This window comes from Blennius ocellaris, assembly GCF_963422515.1.
Source record: "Blennius ocellaris genome assembly, chromosome: 9".
Classification (NCBI taxonomy): domain Eukaryota; kingdom Metazoa; phylum Chordata; class Actinopteri; order Blenniiformes; family Blenniidae; genus Blennius; species Blennius ocellaris.
In genome coordinates, this window is record NC_137658.1 from 8,173,548 (window position 1) to 8,190,749 (window position 17,202).

General features: G+C 42.5%; 2 protein-coding genes across 2 annotated transcripts; both read left to right on the plus strand.

Moving 5' to 3' along the window:
* Positions 1–1,016: 1,016 nt before the first annotated feature.
* LOC308134580 (uncharacterized protein) lies at positions 1,017–6,205 on the plus strand. Its single transcript, XM_080502355.1, has 5 exons — positions 1,017–1,089; positions 1,522–1,893; positions 2,155–2,282; positions 4,090–4,144; positions 5,030–6,205. Exons 2-5 carry the CDS (start codon positions 1,593–1,595, stop codon positions 6,007–6,009), a joined length of 1,464 nt encoding a protein of 487 aa, XP_080358481.1. The 5' UTR covers positions 1,017–1,089; positions 1,522–1,592; the 3' UTR covers positions 6,010–6,205.
* Positions 6,206–6,212: 7 nt separating this feature from the next.
* Positions 6,213–9,390, plus strand: LOC308134579 (uncharacterized protein). The gene is made up of 4 exons (XM_080502354.1): positions 6,213–7,558; positions 7,671–7,777; positions 7,904–8,021; positions 8,143–9,390. The coding sequence occupies exons 1-4, from the start codon at positions 7,282–7,284 to the stop codon at positions 9,108–9,110; spliced, it is 1,470 nt and encodes a 489-aa protein (XP_080358480.1). The 5' UTR covers positions 6,213–7,281; the 3' UTR covers positions 9,111–9,390.
* Positions 9,391–17,202: the final 7,812 nt, after the last annotated feature.

Sequence of the window (17,202 nt, forward strand, 5' to 3'; positions counted from 1 at the left end):
AGTACTGAGTAGATAAGTAGAGCACTTTCAAATCATAGTTGGCCATGTTTTCGGTTAGTGTAGATGTAATTAGAGAGATGTAGAGGACCCAGATAGTCTACCCGGGGTAATTATCTCTTTATGACGCACGCCACTGTCACCACCTTCTGTAGATAATTTCTGGGCTCTTCTGTACAGCTGGAGAGCCACACAGTGCAAGAAAAGGTTAGGAGGCCCTCAAAGTTTCAGCAGGGACTGAGGGACATGCTTAGTGTTTGAGGGATTTCTTACATATTTGCATTTTACTTGATGTTATAGTTTTGCTTGGATCCAACACCCTGATATATTTTTTTAATAGCCGTGATTACTTTACATGCGCATATAAGCACCTGTACGTCATCACTTGGCGCAACAGGGAAACCAACATTTTTCTTTTCTCTTTGTTGTTCCTCATTAATTTTTCATCTAATTTTTCTCTGCACTTTGAGTTCAGGTCCTTGATTAAAATACTTAGAGGCTCTGCGTAATTGTCCCTAATTTTATTAAACAAGGTTCTTTAAAATCATATGTCATTATTTTCCACTTTTCCTTATGTTTCATTTTAATGTTCGATTTGTGTAGTATTTATGCTAAACTTACTGAGAGTTACAACTGTAACATAATTTTATCAACTAATTTGTCACTGCGTTTGTTTAATTCCATAAAATCTACTGTACTTTTGTCAAAATCAGTTCTCTAATTTAAATTTTTTTTACCTTATCTTACAGCAACATGAAGCGAACTGTGTAAAAACACTCTTTGGTCACTCGGTGGTTTAAATGTAACTGTTGTATTAAGCAGGGACATGCTTTATCTGTGCAATTCTGTTGTCCCACTCTGTTGTATTTCTTTGGAAAACATTTTTTTAAGTCTAACTTGCTAACATTCTGTTCGAAGAAGCATGGATGTTTTATTCAGCGCTCCAGACTGAAATTATTGAATTGTGTGATGGATTTCATTTGAGTTTGCTCAGGCACTGCGACGTCGCGGGCAGATGACGTCACCAATCCCGCTCGTCGGACAAATATGGTGGATCGCTGTTCGCATTATTCATCGGTTGAATAACCACAGGTAAACGCTAAACTTTAGTCTTTTGCTCGATACGTTTTACGCTACACGGAAACGTGTTTGTCGTTTGGTTTTGAGGTGAAGTGGGCGCCTTCAAGCACCTCGACTTCCAGTCCGTATTTAGCGTGGACTGCTCAGAAGCCCACCATGTGAGGCACGATAGCTTCTCTCGTGGTTAATGTCACTATCGTAATAATTGAAACCTGTAACTGATTCGGGTTGATGGTAAGATGATGGTCAGTGACTGTTTACTAACTTTTTACTGGGAAGATTTTTTGAAATACTAAAGTTAAGGTAATGCCAGTAACGGAATCAAACCTGTAATGGAATAGACGCAGTGGTACACGTCTACACATTGTGTTAGGTAAATCGTATTTAGGGTCCTTTATTGGTTTATGGCATGGTGCAGCAGTAACTAAATCTCTCTTTTTGCAGGTTACAGGGACCACTCCAACAAGTCTTTCTCGCGTCACAGACCCGGAAGGAGTAGTTCGTCATCCTCAAAGATGTCTGACAGCCTGACCAGGGGGTTTGGAGCCCAGCTGACCACATCAATGGATGCAGTCTTAAGGAGGGCGGTGTTTGAGATCATGAATATTTTTGAAAACACTGTGTATGACTATCAAATGGAGGTTGCACACAAAGGAGAAGAGGTGGCTCAACTTAAAATAAAGTTGCAGTCAGCAGAGCTAAAGCTGAAAGACGTGTTGTGTGGGAACGACGGGGAACAGGAAATTGTCCAAACTACAACGCCAGCAACCGAAACCCCGAGACCACCCATCGATGTCTCCGAAGTTGATGTTGATGGTATGCATGTAATATGAATGGTTGACTCTGATAACTAAATCCGTTGCTTTTTCACACCGATCACACATCATTAAGACATATTGTCGATGATTTTTAGACACTTCAATTCAAACCAAGTGCATTAAATTGCCCAGTTATGCTTTTAATAACCACTTTCACTTCCAAAATAATTTTCCATGGAACAAGCATGTTTAGTCATTCAGTATCGCATGACTTTTAAATTCAAGTTAATCGTGTGTCTTTGTTGATTGGTTTGAGCAGTCCCTGAAGACTGGTGTGCACCCATGGCCTCCGAGACTGTGACCATTCGAGATATTGGCATCTGTCCCAGCATCAAACTTCGCCCATTGTCCATCCCTCTTTGGCATGTTCCAATCCGCAAAACTGAGGTGCGTATATGAAGTGGAGGACGTTGATGTCCAGAAACTGGGGATTCAACCACAATCACTTGTTAAATGACGCTGTTGAAGACAAAAGGGGAAAACTTGTTTGATAAAGCTAAACTGCAGTAGAACTTTTACAGGTGATCTTGATCTGCTCTTGTCTAAACTTCTGACTACACTTGTCCAACTGTTCAATGTTTCAGTACTTTTTGCACAACTTTCTGTTCTCTAACCAGGAGCTTAACAGCAATAATCACAACAGGTGTTTGATCTATGAATCAACAAATCCATTTTTTTGTTCAATTAAGCCCCGTCTCCACCGCACACAAGTGCCGGGCCGGAGCGGAGCAGTTCGGAAGCACTAACCCCGACCGAAATTTTGGGTCGTGTCTCCACTGCAGAGAGGAGCATGAAAAGTGGGCGGGGCTTATGAGCTCCGCAGAAATGTGACATTATAACAAAAGAACGTCGTCAGATGTAGATCTTATGAATCCTCTGTTGTTGTTTAAATTCTCCACTTTGCACTGTTATTTTTTGCAGCGGAAAAAAAAAAAGTTACTTTTTGCAGCAGTCATTTTTTGCAGTGGAGAGCTGCAGCCGCAACTTCCGTGTTTGTTTTGAGAGAGCGAGTCGCTCGGCCGCTTGCCGGGCGACATGCCCCGCACTGAGCGCTCGGGTGCGGGGCAAGTGGCCGGAGCGTTCCCCCCGGTTGGCTGAGGCACAGACACGGGAGTCTGAGCTTTCTGCAGGAGGTTCTCCACTCCGGCGCCTCCGTGTTCCGGCGCTGTGCTGCCGGAACACGGAGGCGCCGAGCTCCGAGCTCCGAGCTCCTTTTCATTGCTTCCGCGGTCTGTCCCCGCGATAAAGCGCCACTGACCGCGGCTGAACAGAACGCTGACCGCCTCTGGGAAGCGGAGCTGCCGGAGCGCGGTCAGCGCCGGAGACGAAAGCTCCAGACTCCGGTGTCACGGACGCGCATCAGCGCCACGGCGAGCGCTATGCTGCAAACAGAAAACTCAAACGCGATGCAAAGTCCCGAGCCCCGGTCTCCCCCTGCCTCAAGTCCGCTCTTTCACAACAAACACTAAAGTTGAGCAGCAAAGAAAAGAAAATTAAATTAAAAACAACCAGTGCGCAGCTGACCACAGTGACAGCAGAGGCTTCATCCAGCCAGCACATTAAAATATTGAGGGCGCGTAGTAAATCACTGACCAATCAGCAGACAGCAGCTCAACCTCAGACCCGTTCCATGGTCCCCGGCACCCCAAAGGATGGGTAGCTGAAAAGCGGTCGCCTTTGGAGCGGTCTAGAGCAGTTTAGACTGCATTACATGTCGTGAGACGCGAGCCGGAGCGGTTTAAATCCGTCTAGGCTGGTACTTTCTGTGCGGTGGAGACGGGGCTTTAGGATTGGTATTTAAACAGCCCTCCTCGTCATGTTTTAACATTGTGAGACCAAAATGATGTTGGCTTTTGTTAAAAAAAAAAAAAAAAAAAAAAAAGTTTCACATGAGGAAATGATCATTACACATGTCTACCAAAATGCCCTATTTTCATGAAGTAATATCACTGGGGTATGAACTTTTGACATTTTCCACAACGTTCAACCAAAAGCCAAATATCATTAACTGTTTGTGTGTATTGTATTTCTGTTTTGGGATTTGGGCTTTGTATGGAGTTACTGTGGTGTGATGAGGCACAGCTACCTGTATTGATGTGTTACTTTTCACTGTCTAAAGTGCATAAAAGTTAATATTGATGTTTTCTTTATCCTGATAATTACCAAAGATAAACTATAATGTTCTTGTGTTTAGGGGGGTGCTTGTGATACTGGCTCATACCTGGAAACCTTCCAGCGTTCCAAGAGAAGTGAGTTTGACATTTACCTTTTCTTGAGTTCATGGCTGTTCTATATATGATGTTAGTTTGTGTGTGTGCATGCAAGTGTGAAAACGAATGAGGGATAAGTCATTGGGTGTATATTCTGCAAGATAACTTCTATAACACACTCGGCCGAGTTTAATGTAACACAACATGTGTTGGATGGTTGTGTGATTTTAATCAGCTCAGAACCCTGCAACAATTTGTTAAATTCCTCTGGTTTGCACATTGGTAATGATAAACTGTGAGGATGCAGCACCTCATTCTGTGAGACATCTTATACGATGCGTGCTGCTTTCAGACTTGAGGTGCACTTTAATCATCAGTTTATAAGCAAGCATCCTGAGTCCTACTTGGTCTACTTGTTTGATGCACTGAAGCAGGAATCGCACTAGGGTTAACTTTAACTGGATACAATGTGACGAGAATGAACACACCTTTAGTTTGGGCCTCACGCATTTTTCTGCTTTCATATAGAATGCACAAATAGTTCCTCAGTAATAATAAGTAGATGTAGTGGTAAATGCCTTCCTAATGGCTACAGCATGATTATTGTTTTATAGTTGTATCTGACTTCATCTTGATTTCTCTCCACATCTTAGATGCTTTGCAGGTCATGTATTTTTTTTTCTTTCCTTACAACACCTTACACAGGCTAGTTGTTTTGAGTAAAACGGTTTACTTTATATTAAACTAATTGCTTCATTCTTCTAACATTGACACGGTTCAGTTCGAAACATGCCTCAGATTCCTTGCAGCAAATACCAAATTTTTTGTAAAATTCAGACAAATTTGTCATTTGCAGACTCATTTTTGTCCCACCTTGTAGTTGCAAAATGACGAGTGGCATTGCTTTTTCTCTCTTTCTTTTAGTACCTGCTTCTAACAGTCAGAACACCGTTCCGGTTGGAAAAGTGCCCGTACCGAACCAAAAGAGCCCTTTGCTGAAGTTGAAACGGAAGTTATCTGACCTAGCACAAGTCAAAGAACTGAGAAGAAGGCATAAAAAGTCAGAAGAGGAGGTGGACAAGCAAGCGATGAAGAAGGAGAAAAAGGCAAAAGGTTCAGCTGCGGAGTCGAGGTCTGCAGTGGTGGACACGGTGGGAACAAATGTCGAAAACATACATAGGTGCAAAATTTGCAGGAAAGTGTTTGACACGGAGCATGGCCAACGTGTTCATGCACGACTCCACAGGAAATGCTGGGGCTGCAGCAAAGTCTTACCAACTCAGAAGGAGCTCATTTATCACAGGGTGTCTTGTGTGGAATACAACAGTAGGATGATGGCAATCACAACCACCACGGCAAAACTGTCCTCTGTACATGAAAACAGACCCACTGCAAGCAAAATACCGACAACCAATAGGAAAGGGAGCACACCTTCCTCTGATGGAAAACTGTCCACGCGGACAGATGCTTCCGCCAAGAAGTACTCTTGTCAAGAGTGTGACAAAAAGTGTGGTAATCCATACTTGCTAACGCAGCACATGAGGGTTCATCTGAGGACGAACTTGATTCCTTGCAGCCTGTGCAAATTGATGTGTCGCAGTAAGAGAGGCATGAAAATCCACATGGCGAAAGTCCATAAAGATGGAGTGAATTCGCGTGACAGGGAAGATCTCACATGGACTGAGCCCCTTGAGGAGATTGATGATGAAACACAGGATCGGAGTTCCATCCGAACGAAGGCAAGTCAAGCGCCAACCCAAAACAAAGAAAAGCCAAATTCGGTGCTAAGCTTGAAATTGCAAACAATGGGCAAAGGCGAGCAAAAGTATTTCACGTGCTTATTGTGTCAGAAGATATTTACAAGCAAATATGCCTTGGTTGAACACATGGGTACCCACAAATGAGATGCCATTTATTTGTGAGTAGTGTCGGGCAAAGTTTTGTTCCTGCAGCCAGGGAAATGCATCATTGAGACACTAAACATGCTTGCTGATTGAGGCTTCCATTAGAAGCCGTTTTTAAAAAAAAGTTTTTACTTTTAGGTATATCCATAAAGTGAATACAAAATCTGACCACGATCTAGCATATTTTTTTTGCAGTGTTGAAATATTACATCTTTGAGTATTGTCACATTGAATGATTGTGTTCTGTGACAAGCCAATACAAAATGTTTTTAATAGAGGATTGTAATTGTCTCTGAAATAATTGTATTTACTTTTTAATTCTTTTTCTTTTCTCTTTTCAAGCTATCATGCAAATGACTATTTTAGAGGCCTTCGTGTTCTTAAAGTTCTATGTGCTATATGTTTATGGTATTGTATCATTTCTTTCAAATACATGCTTGAGGTTCCGTCCAAAATACGTTTTGTTATTGACCAACGATCTTCAACCAGATCGTAAATTCGAGAGGCTACATTTGTTTTTTGTTTTGCAAATAAACTCTTGCGAATGTTATCTTTAACAATGGCGTCATCAATCAGCGAGATTTTCTCTTCTCGCGAGACTTTCGGCGGTGTCACATCACGTCCACCAACCTGCTGTCTAAGCGATGAGTGACTGCATCTCTGCTCAGGAGGACATGATAAAGATGTGTTACAGTATATTTACATTTTATAACCGCTGCGGAGATTTGGCCTCGGACTGTCCAAAGCGTTTCCGGCCAGCGGTTTGTGGTCGTTTCCGTCGCATTAGCACAGCTAGCATCAGTTGTTGCTAAGCAGGACTAGCGCTGGCTGCGCTTCGCTGGCTCGCTTGTTTGCACGTTGGAGAGAAGTAACATCTGCTTCCTTCGTTCACTGTCGCCACCAGTAGTTTTTACGTATTAAATACAGGTTTAAAATAGTCAATGATCTCGCATAATGCCACCTGCTTCATTTCACTACACCGCACCAGCTTTATCTGCAAACAGCAGGAGCTCCAGCTTACGTAGGGACCCAGAGCGTCTTAATTTACCTTAGGTGAAAGATTAACTATCAGTATTTGTCACCTTGCATGATATTTCTGTAACTATTGCTGCTGTAACCCGAGATAGTTGGTTCTGCATTGCAACATTCGCTGGCCTCTAGATGCCCGGACGGAGGACCATGCAGGGGTAAACCAACACATCTGACTCCGGAGGCAGGCATCGGCGTGTGTCCGTTGTTTACACCGAAAGTGCATCAACGAAACAAAGGACAATGGAGTCTGCGAGGAGCACCTTCCACGCTCAGCTGGCCTCCGTCATGGACTCGCTGCTGGCGGCCGCCGTGTGCGAGATTGCCAAGATCTTCGAGAGCAGCCTGTGCGAGCAGCAGGCGGAGCTGGCGCACAAAGCCGAGGAGATCTCGGCGCTCCGGGGCAAGCTGGATAAGGTGGAGAAGAGGCAGAAGGTGAAGGCTGGAGGCAGCGAGGATGGAGAGCTGTCACCCGGGGACAGAGAGGGCAGAGTCAGGCAGCAGACCCTGGATGGAGCAGGTATGACAGCTGACTGTTTGAGGAAGTCATTAAAAGTTGAGTCATGTGTTGATTCTTTTTTTTGTGTGTCTTTCTTAATCCTAATTTAAATGACTCGACTTCTCTTCCTCAGGACCAAGTGTGGAGCAGGATGTGTCATCTTCTCCAGACCCTTCAGATGGACGCGGCAGGCTGAAGGAAGAGGTCCCAGGTCAAGATGGAATTTCAATAAAACACGAGGTTAGAATGAATCCCATCGCTCTAATTCTCAAACTTTAAAAATGTCATGTGTAATGTGACGCGTGTAGATTTGTCTTTGTTTCAACTTTCTAAACTCTAAAGGTGTTTTTCTCATGTTATTGACAGCATGCGGCATCGCGCCTGAAGCAGGGCTCTGTCACAGCCCAGGCATCAGAGGGAATCCTTTCTGCAGCAGAGCAGAAGCAGATTGATGCCCTATCTGCCCTACAGGTCAAAACTAAATGTAAGACGGATGTTGGGTTATGTTCCTGTTAGTTGCTGGTGTAAGATGACGTTGGGAAAAGTGTGTTTGTCATCAAATAAAAGTGCATGACATGTTTATTTCTACATTCCTTTCTCCTCAGTAACCCATTGGGATCAGAGTGCACGTGGTGTGGATCGAAGACCTCTTCGGGATCAAGACTCTTCCCCATTTCTCGCCATCTCTCAGAGTGGTCGTTGCTCCCCGAGGACTGACCCAAGCCTCGCTCAGCCAGGGGAATGGTTGCCTGGGCTGGACCCCACCCGAGGTGGCGTGACCAGTCTGGAGAGCCTGCAGGCTGATGGCAGCAGCACCGGCGCAGACGCTTCTTGTTTCCGACCTGGTTTTGGCTCGGATGAAACCAGCAATGAAGGTGAAGAGTCTTTTCCATTCCTGGACCAAGAGCCAGAGAACCAGGACTCCAATCAGAATTCGGTGCAGGGCCAGGGTGTGGGACAAAGGGGGACTCACCAGGACCAATCCCAGCTCGCTTCCGGTGAATCACCATGGAGATCAAGAGACGACAGAGGTGGGCGAGGGCCCGTTAATAACACACGGCGAATCGCAAATTTTGGCAACAGGGACCCTCTCCGGCTCCAGTTGAATTCGCAGTCGCTCACTGTGCGACACACAATCACTCTGAATCACCCTCCAGCTTCAGGCGGAGGAGCCGGACGCCCTTACACCTGCCCGTACTGCACAAAGTGCTTCACCTACCCCTCCCACCAGCGGAGACATCTTTTACGCCACACTGGCGTCAGACTGCATCCCTGTCAGTTCTGTGAGAAGAGCTTCCTCACGCCCTCGGAGCTCACGGTACACACTCGCACCCATACAGGGGAGCGGCCTTTTGGCTGTGCTCAGTGCGGTAAGCGCTTCGCCCGCAGCGGGAACTTGAGAGCCCACCAACGGGACGTTCACATGGGGAAGAGGCCCTTTGCTTGCACTGAGTGTGGCAAAAGATTCGCCCACAGGGGAAACCTGAGGGTGCATAATCACAGAGTCCATCAAGGAGATCCCTACTACATGGACGACCCGCCTGAGCCTGACATTGGGCCGAATCCTATTTAATGGCAATGCAAAAAAAAAAAAAAAAACTTCTATTCTGCACTTTAAATGTAGTTCTCGGCCTGGGAACTGCCAGATTCAAGTCAAGCTGTTGTTAGGTTTAGACATATGGCATGCTGAGGTAGGATAGCCCGTCTCTTCCCACAGAAGTGTGTATGTATGTCTCATCTTCTCAAATATTTATTTTGAGTGTGTTGTAAGATGGCAATATGTTATTGCAGCAAGTATATAACCATCTCGCTGAAGATCTGTGCTCTGATTTTTTTTTTTTTAACCTGGTTTAGCAATGTGAAAATAAACAACATACTCACTGACAAATGGCCTCTGTGGCTTTGATCGTGATTCTATGCCATCCGTCCTGCAGTCTTCCATACCTGCTTTATCCAATCCTCCTGCACGCAGTTCACTCATAACTCCCCTACACTTTCAGAATATTGCATTGTTCTGTAGTAGTCAGTAGAGGGCAGTCTCCACATGTATAAGATGGAGAGAACTGGAACTAAATGGCAAGAGCTTTTTAACAAGGGTGATGCTCTCCAGGTTTCAGCATGTTCCCCTAAATTTTATATATATATATATGTGTGTATATATATATATATATATATAATTTTTTTCCTGATGCATGCACTTCTGTCAACATGTCACCTCACATATAGGAATTAAACTACAATCCTGCTTATTTGGCAGAATCAAGTTGTAAGTCATTGGGTCACTGTGTTTCTCTGCCCAACACCTGGATTCTCCCTTGATGTTGTCTAAAAAAAAAAAAAAATTCTTTTCGGGAAATCATTAATTTACAATCCTTTTTTTTTTTTTTAAGTTGCTTTAGCCGCCTTCCCAGCAGACTGAGTGATGATCACCAGTCTGTCCAGAAAATAGAGAAACAGTCACTCATTCACACCCACAGACAATTTTAGAGTTGCAAATCATCATCAAACATTAAAGCCCAACTCAAAGGATAAATGCATAGTTTTCAAAAATGTGCAGTTGCCAACATTAGTGTGTTCAAAGTTTTCACAAGCACTCACCTCGAATGTTCCAGCACTAAATTACTTATTTTACTCAAAACACTGAGTGATTATTTCTCCACTGTAAGTCACGATGTAAATAGTATGATAAATGGGGAACTTATTCTAATAACAACAGAAAGTATCCATTCTGTGTCTGAATGCATTCTGTTAAGACCACATGTAAGCTTAATCTCGATCTACAAAGAAGCCTTGAGCATTTCAGCTGTGTAGAGGGTGATGGGGTCCTTCTCCATGTTTCTGCTCTCTTTTCCAATGCCGTTTCAACAGCTGAATGAGGATTGGCTGATCACACTGCATGTATTCCCCGAGCTGCTGAGTCCTTGGTTTGCTCATAGAAAGATTCCAGACAATGACCTGCCCTCCCCCCAAAGGTCACCTGTATCCGCTCTGGCCCTGGGCCCATGTACCAGTCATAAAGAAAAAAAAAAAAAACCCTGAATGGATTTAATAGTACATGGTCACACAGGCCTACAGTTCACTGAAAATAGCACAGAGGGAAACATTAATGGCTAAACATTGCAGTTTCATAGTTATAAATCTGAGTCAGGTCAGGGTGATGTGTGTATTTGTGTTAATACGAGAAGATTGAAACCCCGCTGAGAAAAGCTGCAGACTCTCACAGACCTCTCAGAATATATACTGTTTAAATACTGCATTTATGCTTGGATAAGATGAACGTCTATACACAGATCTAGGTCTCCAAAAAGGTCTGTATGTGTGTGTGTGTGTGTGTGTGTATTTATGTTCAGCAGCCACACAGGATTTGTAGTGTTTTCTGTTTGTATGTTTAGTTATGTGTGTAATCTCCTTTCTGGCCTAAGCAGCTTTTCCCCATGCGGGAGGGGAAAGGCAACAAATGAACACTTGACCAGACTGGAAGGACTATAAAGCGCAAACCCTTTCAGTTTATTAAAATGTAAATAATTGAGGCGTCGTATCAAAGAAAATAAAAATGTTGTAGCCTACTTTGTTATCAATGCCTGCTCTGAAGTTGAACAGCTTCACTATCCACTTTTTGGGTGATAAGTTGTTTTACATTGAAAACAGCTTCTCCTGTTTAGCATCAAGTAAAAGATTGTAAGAAATACAAAAGTGGTTTCGCCATATACATTTATCGCTGCATATTGACGACATCTTTATGATGATCTTGTCCTAATCCGGGTTCATCACGTGTTCAGAGTCTTGTGTTTTTATTTTCCACGAGGTTCTCCGTTCACCTATATGGAGGCGTGTTTCAATTTCTTTTGCCCTTCTGCTTTAATGTGCCTGGAATAAACTGAAAAAAAGCGTCTGCTGGTGCCATCTCGCTGCCTTTGGCCCAGAGAGTCATTCCATCACCATCTCATAAACCAGCCTGAGTAAAATGATCCCCCTGACACCCAGTAAGCGTGCCCCCCCCACCCAAACATGTCACATAGATGTAAAACCGAGAGGAATTATTTACCCCCTCAGAGGTATCAGTCAAGTCTGAACTGTAAGATGTGTATGTGTTATTCTTTGGTGTGTGTGTGTGTGTGTGTGTGTCTGTGCCTGTTATTTTTTTTCTATTATCAACCACACTCGATTGCATGTTATGGTTGTAAAAATAGTGTCTGTGTGTGTGTGTGTTGGGGTCTATGAGGGATTTAGCATCGCCCCAAGGCTATTCATAATCTACCCAGTCTCACCGCTCCCCAGGGGCCGTAGTTTCATACGGGCTGCCATTACAGTAGTGAACCCCCCTCCTTCAGGGGATTACAGTGCTGTCTCCCGCTCAAGGCACTGAGTTGATCCATCGTCTGCTGACTGTATTTAAGCACTCACTTAATGTGCTAATAGCGTTAGACTGGGGAGATGCTGTGGAGCTTTTTAACTTTCATCTCCTAAACCTCTTTGTCTGTTGGAAATGCTGATTTCATGGCTGCCAGCCTTAAATCCATCAGTAAGCAGACAAAATCACAAAATATTAAGTCAGGTTCTGGATGTAGATTCATGCCTTAGAACAGAGGGTTTTTCTTTATTCAAAGATGTGAGATTGTTTCTGTTTGGTACAGTTGAGTGCATTGACCTGTCTGCTCTCAAATACCGAGTGTTGTGTTTCCATGTGTGTGTGTAAGCAGGTCTGTGTCGAACAGAGGGCCACAGCTGGATTGCTTCCAGACACATCAGGTCAGACTGTGTCTCCTCATATCGGGCAGTGGAGGGGAGGGTCACTGAGCGTGATGACGAGGGACTGGAGTGAGAGAGAGCACATTATCTCCCTGATTCAGAGTTCTTGGGTTTTCCAAATGTGTGTGTGTGTGTGTGTGTGTCTGTGTCTGTCAGGATGAGCGCGTGTTCCTACGTTGCCAGGCAACCCCGTGTCTGCACAGTGAAGTGGGGGTGGGAGGACGGTGAAGCGCCAGGTCAACACAGGCAGGCAGAGGCATCGCTGCATCTCATTGGACACCTTGGCTCTCTTGATGAATGATGCTGATCATTTTCACGCTGACAGGGAGTTGGCCTGACTTGCAATGAATGCTGGAAGTCCACTTCCTCTCTCTGAAAACGTAGTTCTCCATTGTGGGAGAACAACCTCTGAAAAGGAAAAGTATTGTGAATGAGTTCCCGCGAGAGATTGACGAGCTGTCCAGGTGTACTCCGCCTTTACCTGTAGTCAGCAGGGATTGGTTTCCAAAAGCATGTCCCTTTTATGTTGTTAATCACTTCATATTTTTAATAATGGGGACCACAGAGAACTGATGAGAGGCTTCATTGTCCAGTCGTAGATTAGATTGTTTTTTTTTTTTTTTATTATCTTATATTTCTCACCTGTTTTCCAGTGGATATAAAAGCAATGTTATTCTGCCCAGAAATAGCTTGTCCCTTGCTAAGAGAGCACTTCAAAGGCACAAGACAAAAATATAATTGTCAAAGACTGGAAAACAGCTATCCTGTCCTATTTACACCGTACTGTTGAATATAATTGAGATATAATGCTGTTCCTGGATCAATTGGTGGTATAATCACACAGAACTGATTATGTCTAGAAGGAAGCAAGTAACAAATTATCTATACTACAATACTGTACTTTAAACAGATTCTTTCTTTCTTTCTTTTGTTAAGTTAAGTCAAGTTTTGCTTTTGCTCCCTCTGTTTGATAGAAACGTGTACTTTCTCTTTCATATACTCTCAAAACTGACTCAATGCTTCTTTTACCCTCTACAGATGGTAAATGGATCAAATCTGCGGAAGGTAACAGTTATCCAGATTGAGGCTGCAGATTTGGACGAATTCAAGAGCAATCAAGTCCCACCACCAGTGGATGAATGCCGATGCAGCTTATCATTTGGAGGAAGGTTTTATATTCTGACTCAATATGGTAAAAGTTGAATTATGATCATGTCATTACTGAAGCGTCAGTCTGTGTATCTGAAAATACGCAGAGGTTTCAATGGTTCACCAAGGTCCAGTTGACTGTAATGTACAGAGTTAAGACAACAGTGTGATTTGATTTGAGTGTTCCCAGTTCACACAGGTGCAGAAAAGAGTATGTTTTTAAAACAATTATTTTTGTTATAGCTCATATGTTGCATGGAACAGCTGAATGACTGAGAGACGGAGGTATTGGCTGTGCTGCCGGTCATTTTCAGAAGGAAGCCATGGATCCGCACACACTAAAATGTCCTTTAATAGATGTAATTGACTGTCCAAGTACAGCCGCGGCTGCTGACACTGGCTAATAAATTCTGCAGCACCATAACTCACAAACCTATAGCCTTGTGGTTTTTTTTTTTAATATTGGTCAGCATGGAAAGTGAAGGGATTGGCCTTGAAGCATCAGCTGTGGACCTGGAGTGGGCAGATTAACTCAACAGATAGGAAAATACGATTGTCCTCAGAAAAAATTGCCAAAAAATACTATTATAATTTCTTCTATTTTTATCCATTTTGCACTATTATGTTGAGCTGTTTTTTTTGTTTTGTTTTGGAAATAACAATAATAAATTGTATTTTAATCTATTCTATGGCATCACAGATGTGAGATGTCATTGAAATGATAATTTTTCAACAACATTTTATTCATACTGATACCGTGTACTTTTGTCATTTGTATCAGATTATTTGCATAAAACTGACACACTTGCACTTTCCCTCCTTGTAGAATTCAGACCGTAAGACATCAGAAGGCTATTCTGTCATGTTTTCGGATGAAATCTGACATAAATTATCTGGATGCCTGATTACGGGCTCGCGTGAAGTAGTTAGACGTTAAACGAAGACTGCAGCATCCACGCCATCTGCCCTGAAGCAGATGATGCGAGTCCAACAAAACTGCAGGGCATCAGGGCCCAGAGAGGGAGGGCATGTCGGGTGGTCACGCTCTCCTGTCACCAAGGAAACAGGTCTGAGGCCAAGTCTTCACGGCTGACTGACACTGTCTCGACAGCAGACAGGCCCTGGGCTGCTTCCACACATTCAGGTCGAGGGTCAGGCATGGCGGGTTAACAACTGGATCTACCATACCTGAACAATCCTGCCACATAGAGGGGTGATGATGATGATGATAGTGATCACACTCCTATCATGATTCTTACAATGGAAGAAAACACAGAAAGATGTCATATTCCATTAAGTCAATGTTTTGTATCAAATATGAGTGCTTTCGCAGTTCAAATTTGCTCAATAGAAATTAAACTTGAATATTGCAATAAGTACTACAAATGGCATGGTATATTTATCTTAAAATTTATTTCAGGGTTTTTTTTTTTTTGCGATATCAATTAAATGCTGTTGTTTTCATGACATACCAATACCTCAATGCATCATTCAACAAAGAGAAACATTTAAATTTGTTATCTTTAAAAGGTTTTTTGTAATACTTTTACTGGTGTGATCCACCACAGGGCACACCGGGCTATATATGACAAATAAATATAAATGAGTTGGACATTGCTGCCATGAATGTTATCATGTCCTTTTACTATTGTCATTTAGAAATACTGACTCAGTGGTCCAGCTGGTGAGACGATACCATTGAGCTAAATTGCTATTAATTTCATTAAGGAGACTCACAAATTGTCTTTAAACTCATTGATTAATTTTCTTTCTTTCTTTCTTTCTTTCTTTCTTTCTTTCTTTCTTTCTTTCTTTCTTTCTTTCTTTCTTTCTTTCTTTCTTTCTTTCTTTCTTTCTTTCTTTCTTTCTTAAGAATGCCAAATCCAGGTTACTTGAGAAGGATTGTTTGGTTTAGCCACTCCCATCCTCTACCCTGCTTCCTAGCTTTCATTGAATTATCTCTCAATGCATATATCTGGAGGACCAGTCATTGCTGAAAGGTCAGTGGACAATTATGTTGACAAATATTCCATTACCAATGCAATTTTGCTCAAAAACTCCAATACAAACAGTTCTGTGAGGAAACTTCAAGTGATAAAGTGTTGCTAACACATTAGCATGGTAACTGCTTTAAAGAAAATGATTTGTTTTTCAACAAATTCCAGTGTTAATGTCAACCAGTATATTCACTTAGGTGTCATTTGTGTTGTATAATTTAGTATCGAGTTAAATTTGGTTTACTTCTTTATGAATACAAAAGAAATTGTAAGATGATCTTGTAACGAGTCATGTGTAGAAAGTGTGTGCAAATATCAACCAAACTCCTAAACTGTTTGTTTTTTTTAAAAAGTTAGATGCATCCTTAATTAGAAACTATATTGCTTATAATTTAATGTTGAGTTACATTCAGCCACTGAAAACACTAAGTTTGAAACAGATCTGCAATAAGGTTTAAATGATTTCTAACACTCTATGTCAGTGGCTTCACATGATTGCATTTCTCTAGATGTGTGTCCAGCTGTCATTAAACAGAATTATAGCTGATCTCAACTAACTTCAAGAAATCCAACTATCAAGTGTAAATATTACCATCATTACTCACCATTATACCTTTCTCTTTCTGTCCTGGGCTCAGTAGATGGATCACAACTGATGCTAATGAATGGATGAATTTACCATCAAATCTTAATAATTTAAAGATTCAACCAGGTGTGGGGGTTTTAATGACATATATTTGAGGTGAACAGGCAGAGTTGACAGTGCAGCTATAGCTACATATGGTTAACAGTGGGTGAGCTCTGTGGTTGGTGTTAGGCTGGCGGGGGGCAGTTATAAGGGCAGAAATGGCAGTGGCATGTGCTCATTCTCAGTGAGTGGTGGTGGTGGTGGGGGGGGGGTGCTCTGGCAGTCTTGGAGTAAGTCACATAATCAGCTCCTTTTTGCTCCCCGGGAGGAGTGGGTTAAATCCTGATGGCGCGCAGCCAGAAGCAGTGATGGCACCAACTGTCACCAGCAGCTCCTCACTCTGCTGCCACGCAAACTAAAGCTGGTGTGTGTGTGCGTGTGTGTGTGTGTGTGTGTGTGTGTGTGTGTGTGTGTGTGTGTGTGTGTGTGTATGCAGTGCAAATTAAGTATTAGAGGTTAAGAACTCTAAAGGAAATTTACAGATTATCAATAAGTAATTCATACCATTGATACAGATGAGATATAAGAATAACAAAAATGGTGATTTCCTATGAGACTATGGGTTATCTGTATGGACGTTATAGATAGATAGATAGATAATCAAAGAAATTTGTTCAAATAAATGTTTTTATAGAACGTTAACCCCCCCCCCCCAGAAGATTGAAATGAGAGAAAATGACCTGACCCATCAGAGGTGACGAAACTAAAAGAACAAAAGAGCCAGTAAAGAGAATCAAAATGTGCTTTTTAAGTAGTCTCTGTTAAATATGCACAAACATTGAACTAGATGTGTGTACTGACTCGTTTCACTTCCCGGAGTTTCTGTTGAATTACTACTTGCTTTAAAGTATTGACATGGTTCACATTATACAGTGCAAAAACACAACTTGTGTATTTGTTCCATTTGGACACATAACATTGTCCAACAGTGTTTTGATTGTGTGGCTGACCTTTTCTAGCATTGGCTTCATACTAAACAGTAATTTATAGGCTATAATGCAGACATGATTGTAACTGAATCAGTTCCCTTCTAAAAATCCGTGTCAGGAGTGTGTTAGTTATTTCTGTGTAATTATAATTGT

What these genes read in the sequence shown, in the direction of transcription:
- LOC308134580 (XM_080502355.1), top strand. Translation starts at nt 1,593, where the DNA reads ATGTCTGACAGCCTGACCAGGGGGTTTGGAGCCCAGCTGACCACATCA. An exon ending in TTCCAATCCGCAAAACTGAG is followed by an intron (nt 2,283 to 4,089) that starts GTGCGTATATGA and finishes TCTTGTGTTTAG; the next exon opens with GGGGGTGCTTGTGATACTGG. An exon ending in CTTCCAGCGTTCCAAGAGAA is followed by an intron (nt 4,145 to 5,029) that starts GTGAGTTTGACA and finishes TCTTTCTTTTAG; the next exon opens with TACCTGCTTCTAACAGTCAG.
- LOC308134579 (XM_080502354.1), top strand. Translation starts at nt 7,282, where the DNA reads ATGGAGTCTGCGAGGAGCACCTTCCACGCTCAGCTGGCCTCCGTCATG. An exon ending in GCAGACCCTGGATGGAGCAG is followed by an intron (nt 7,559 to 7,670) that starts GTATGACAGCTG and finishes TCTCTTCCTCAG; the next exon opens with GACCAAGTGTGGAGCAGGAT. An exon ending in GAATTTCAATAAAACACGAG is followed by an intron (nt 7,778 to 7,903) that starts GTTAGAATGAAT and finishes TGTTATTGACAG; the next exon opens with CATGCGGCATCGCGCCTGAA.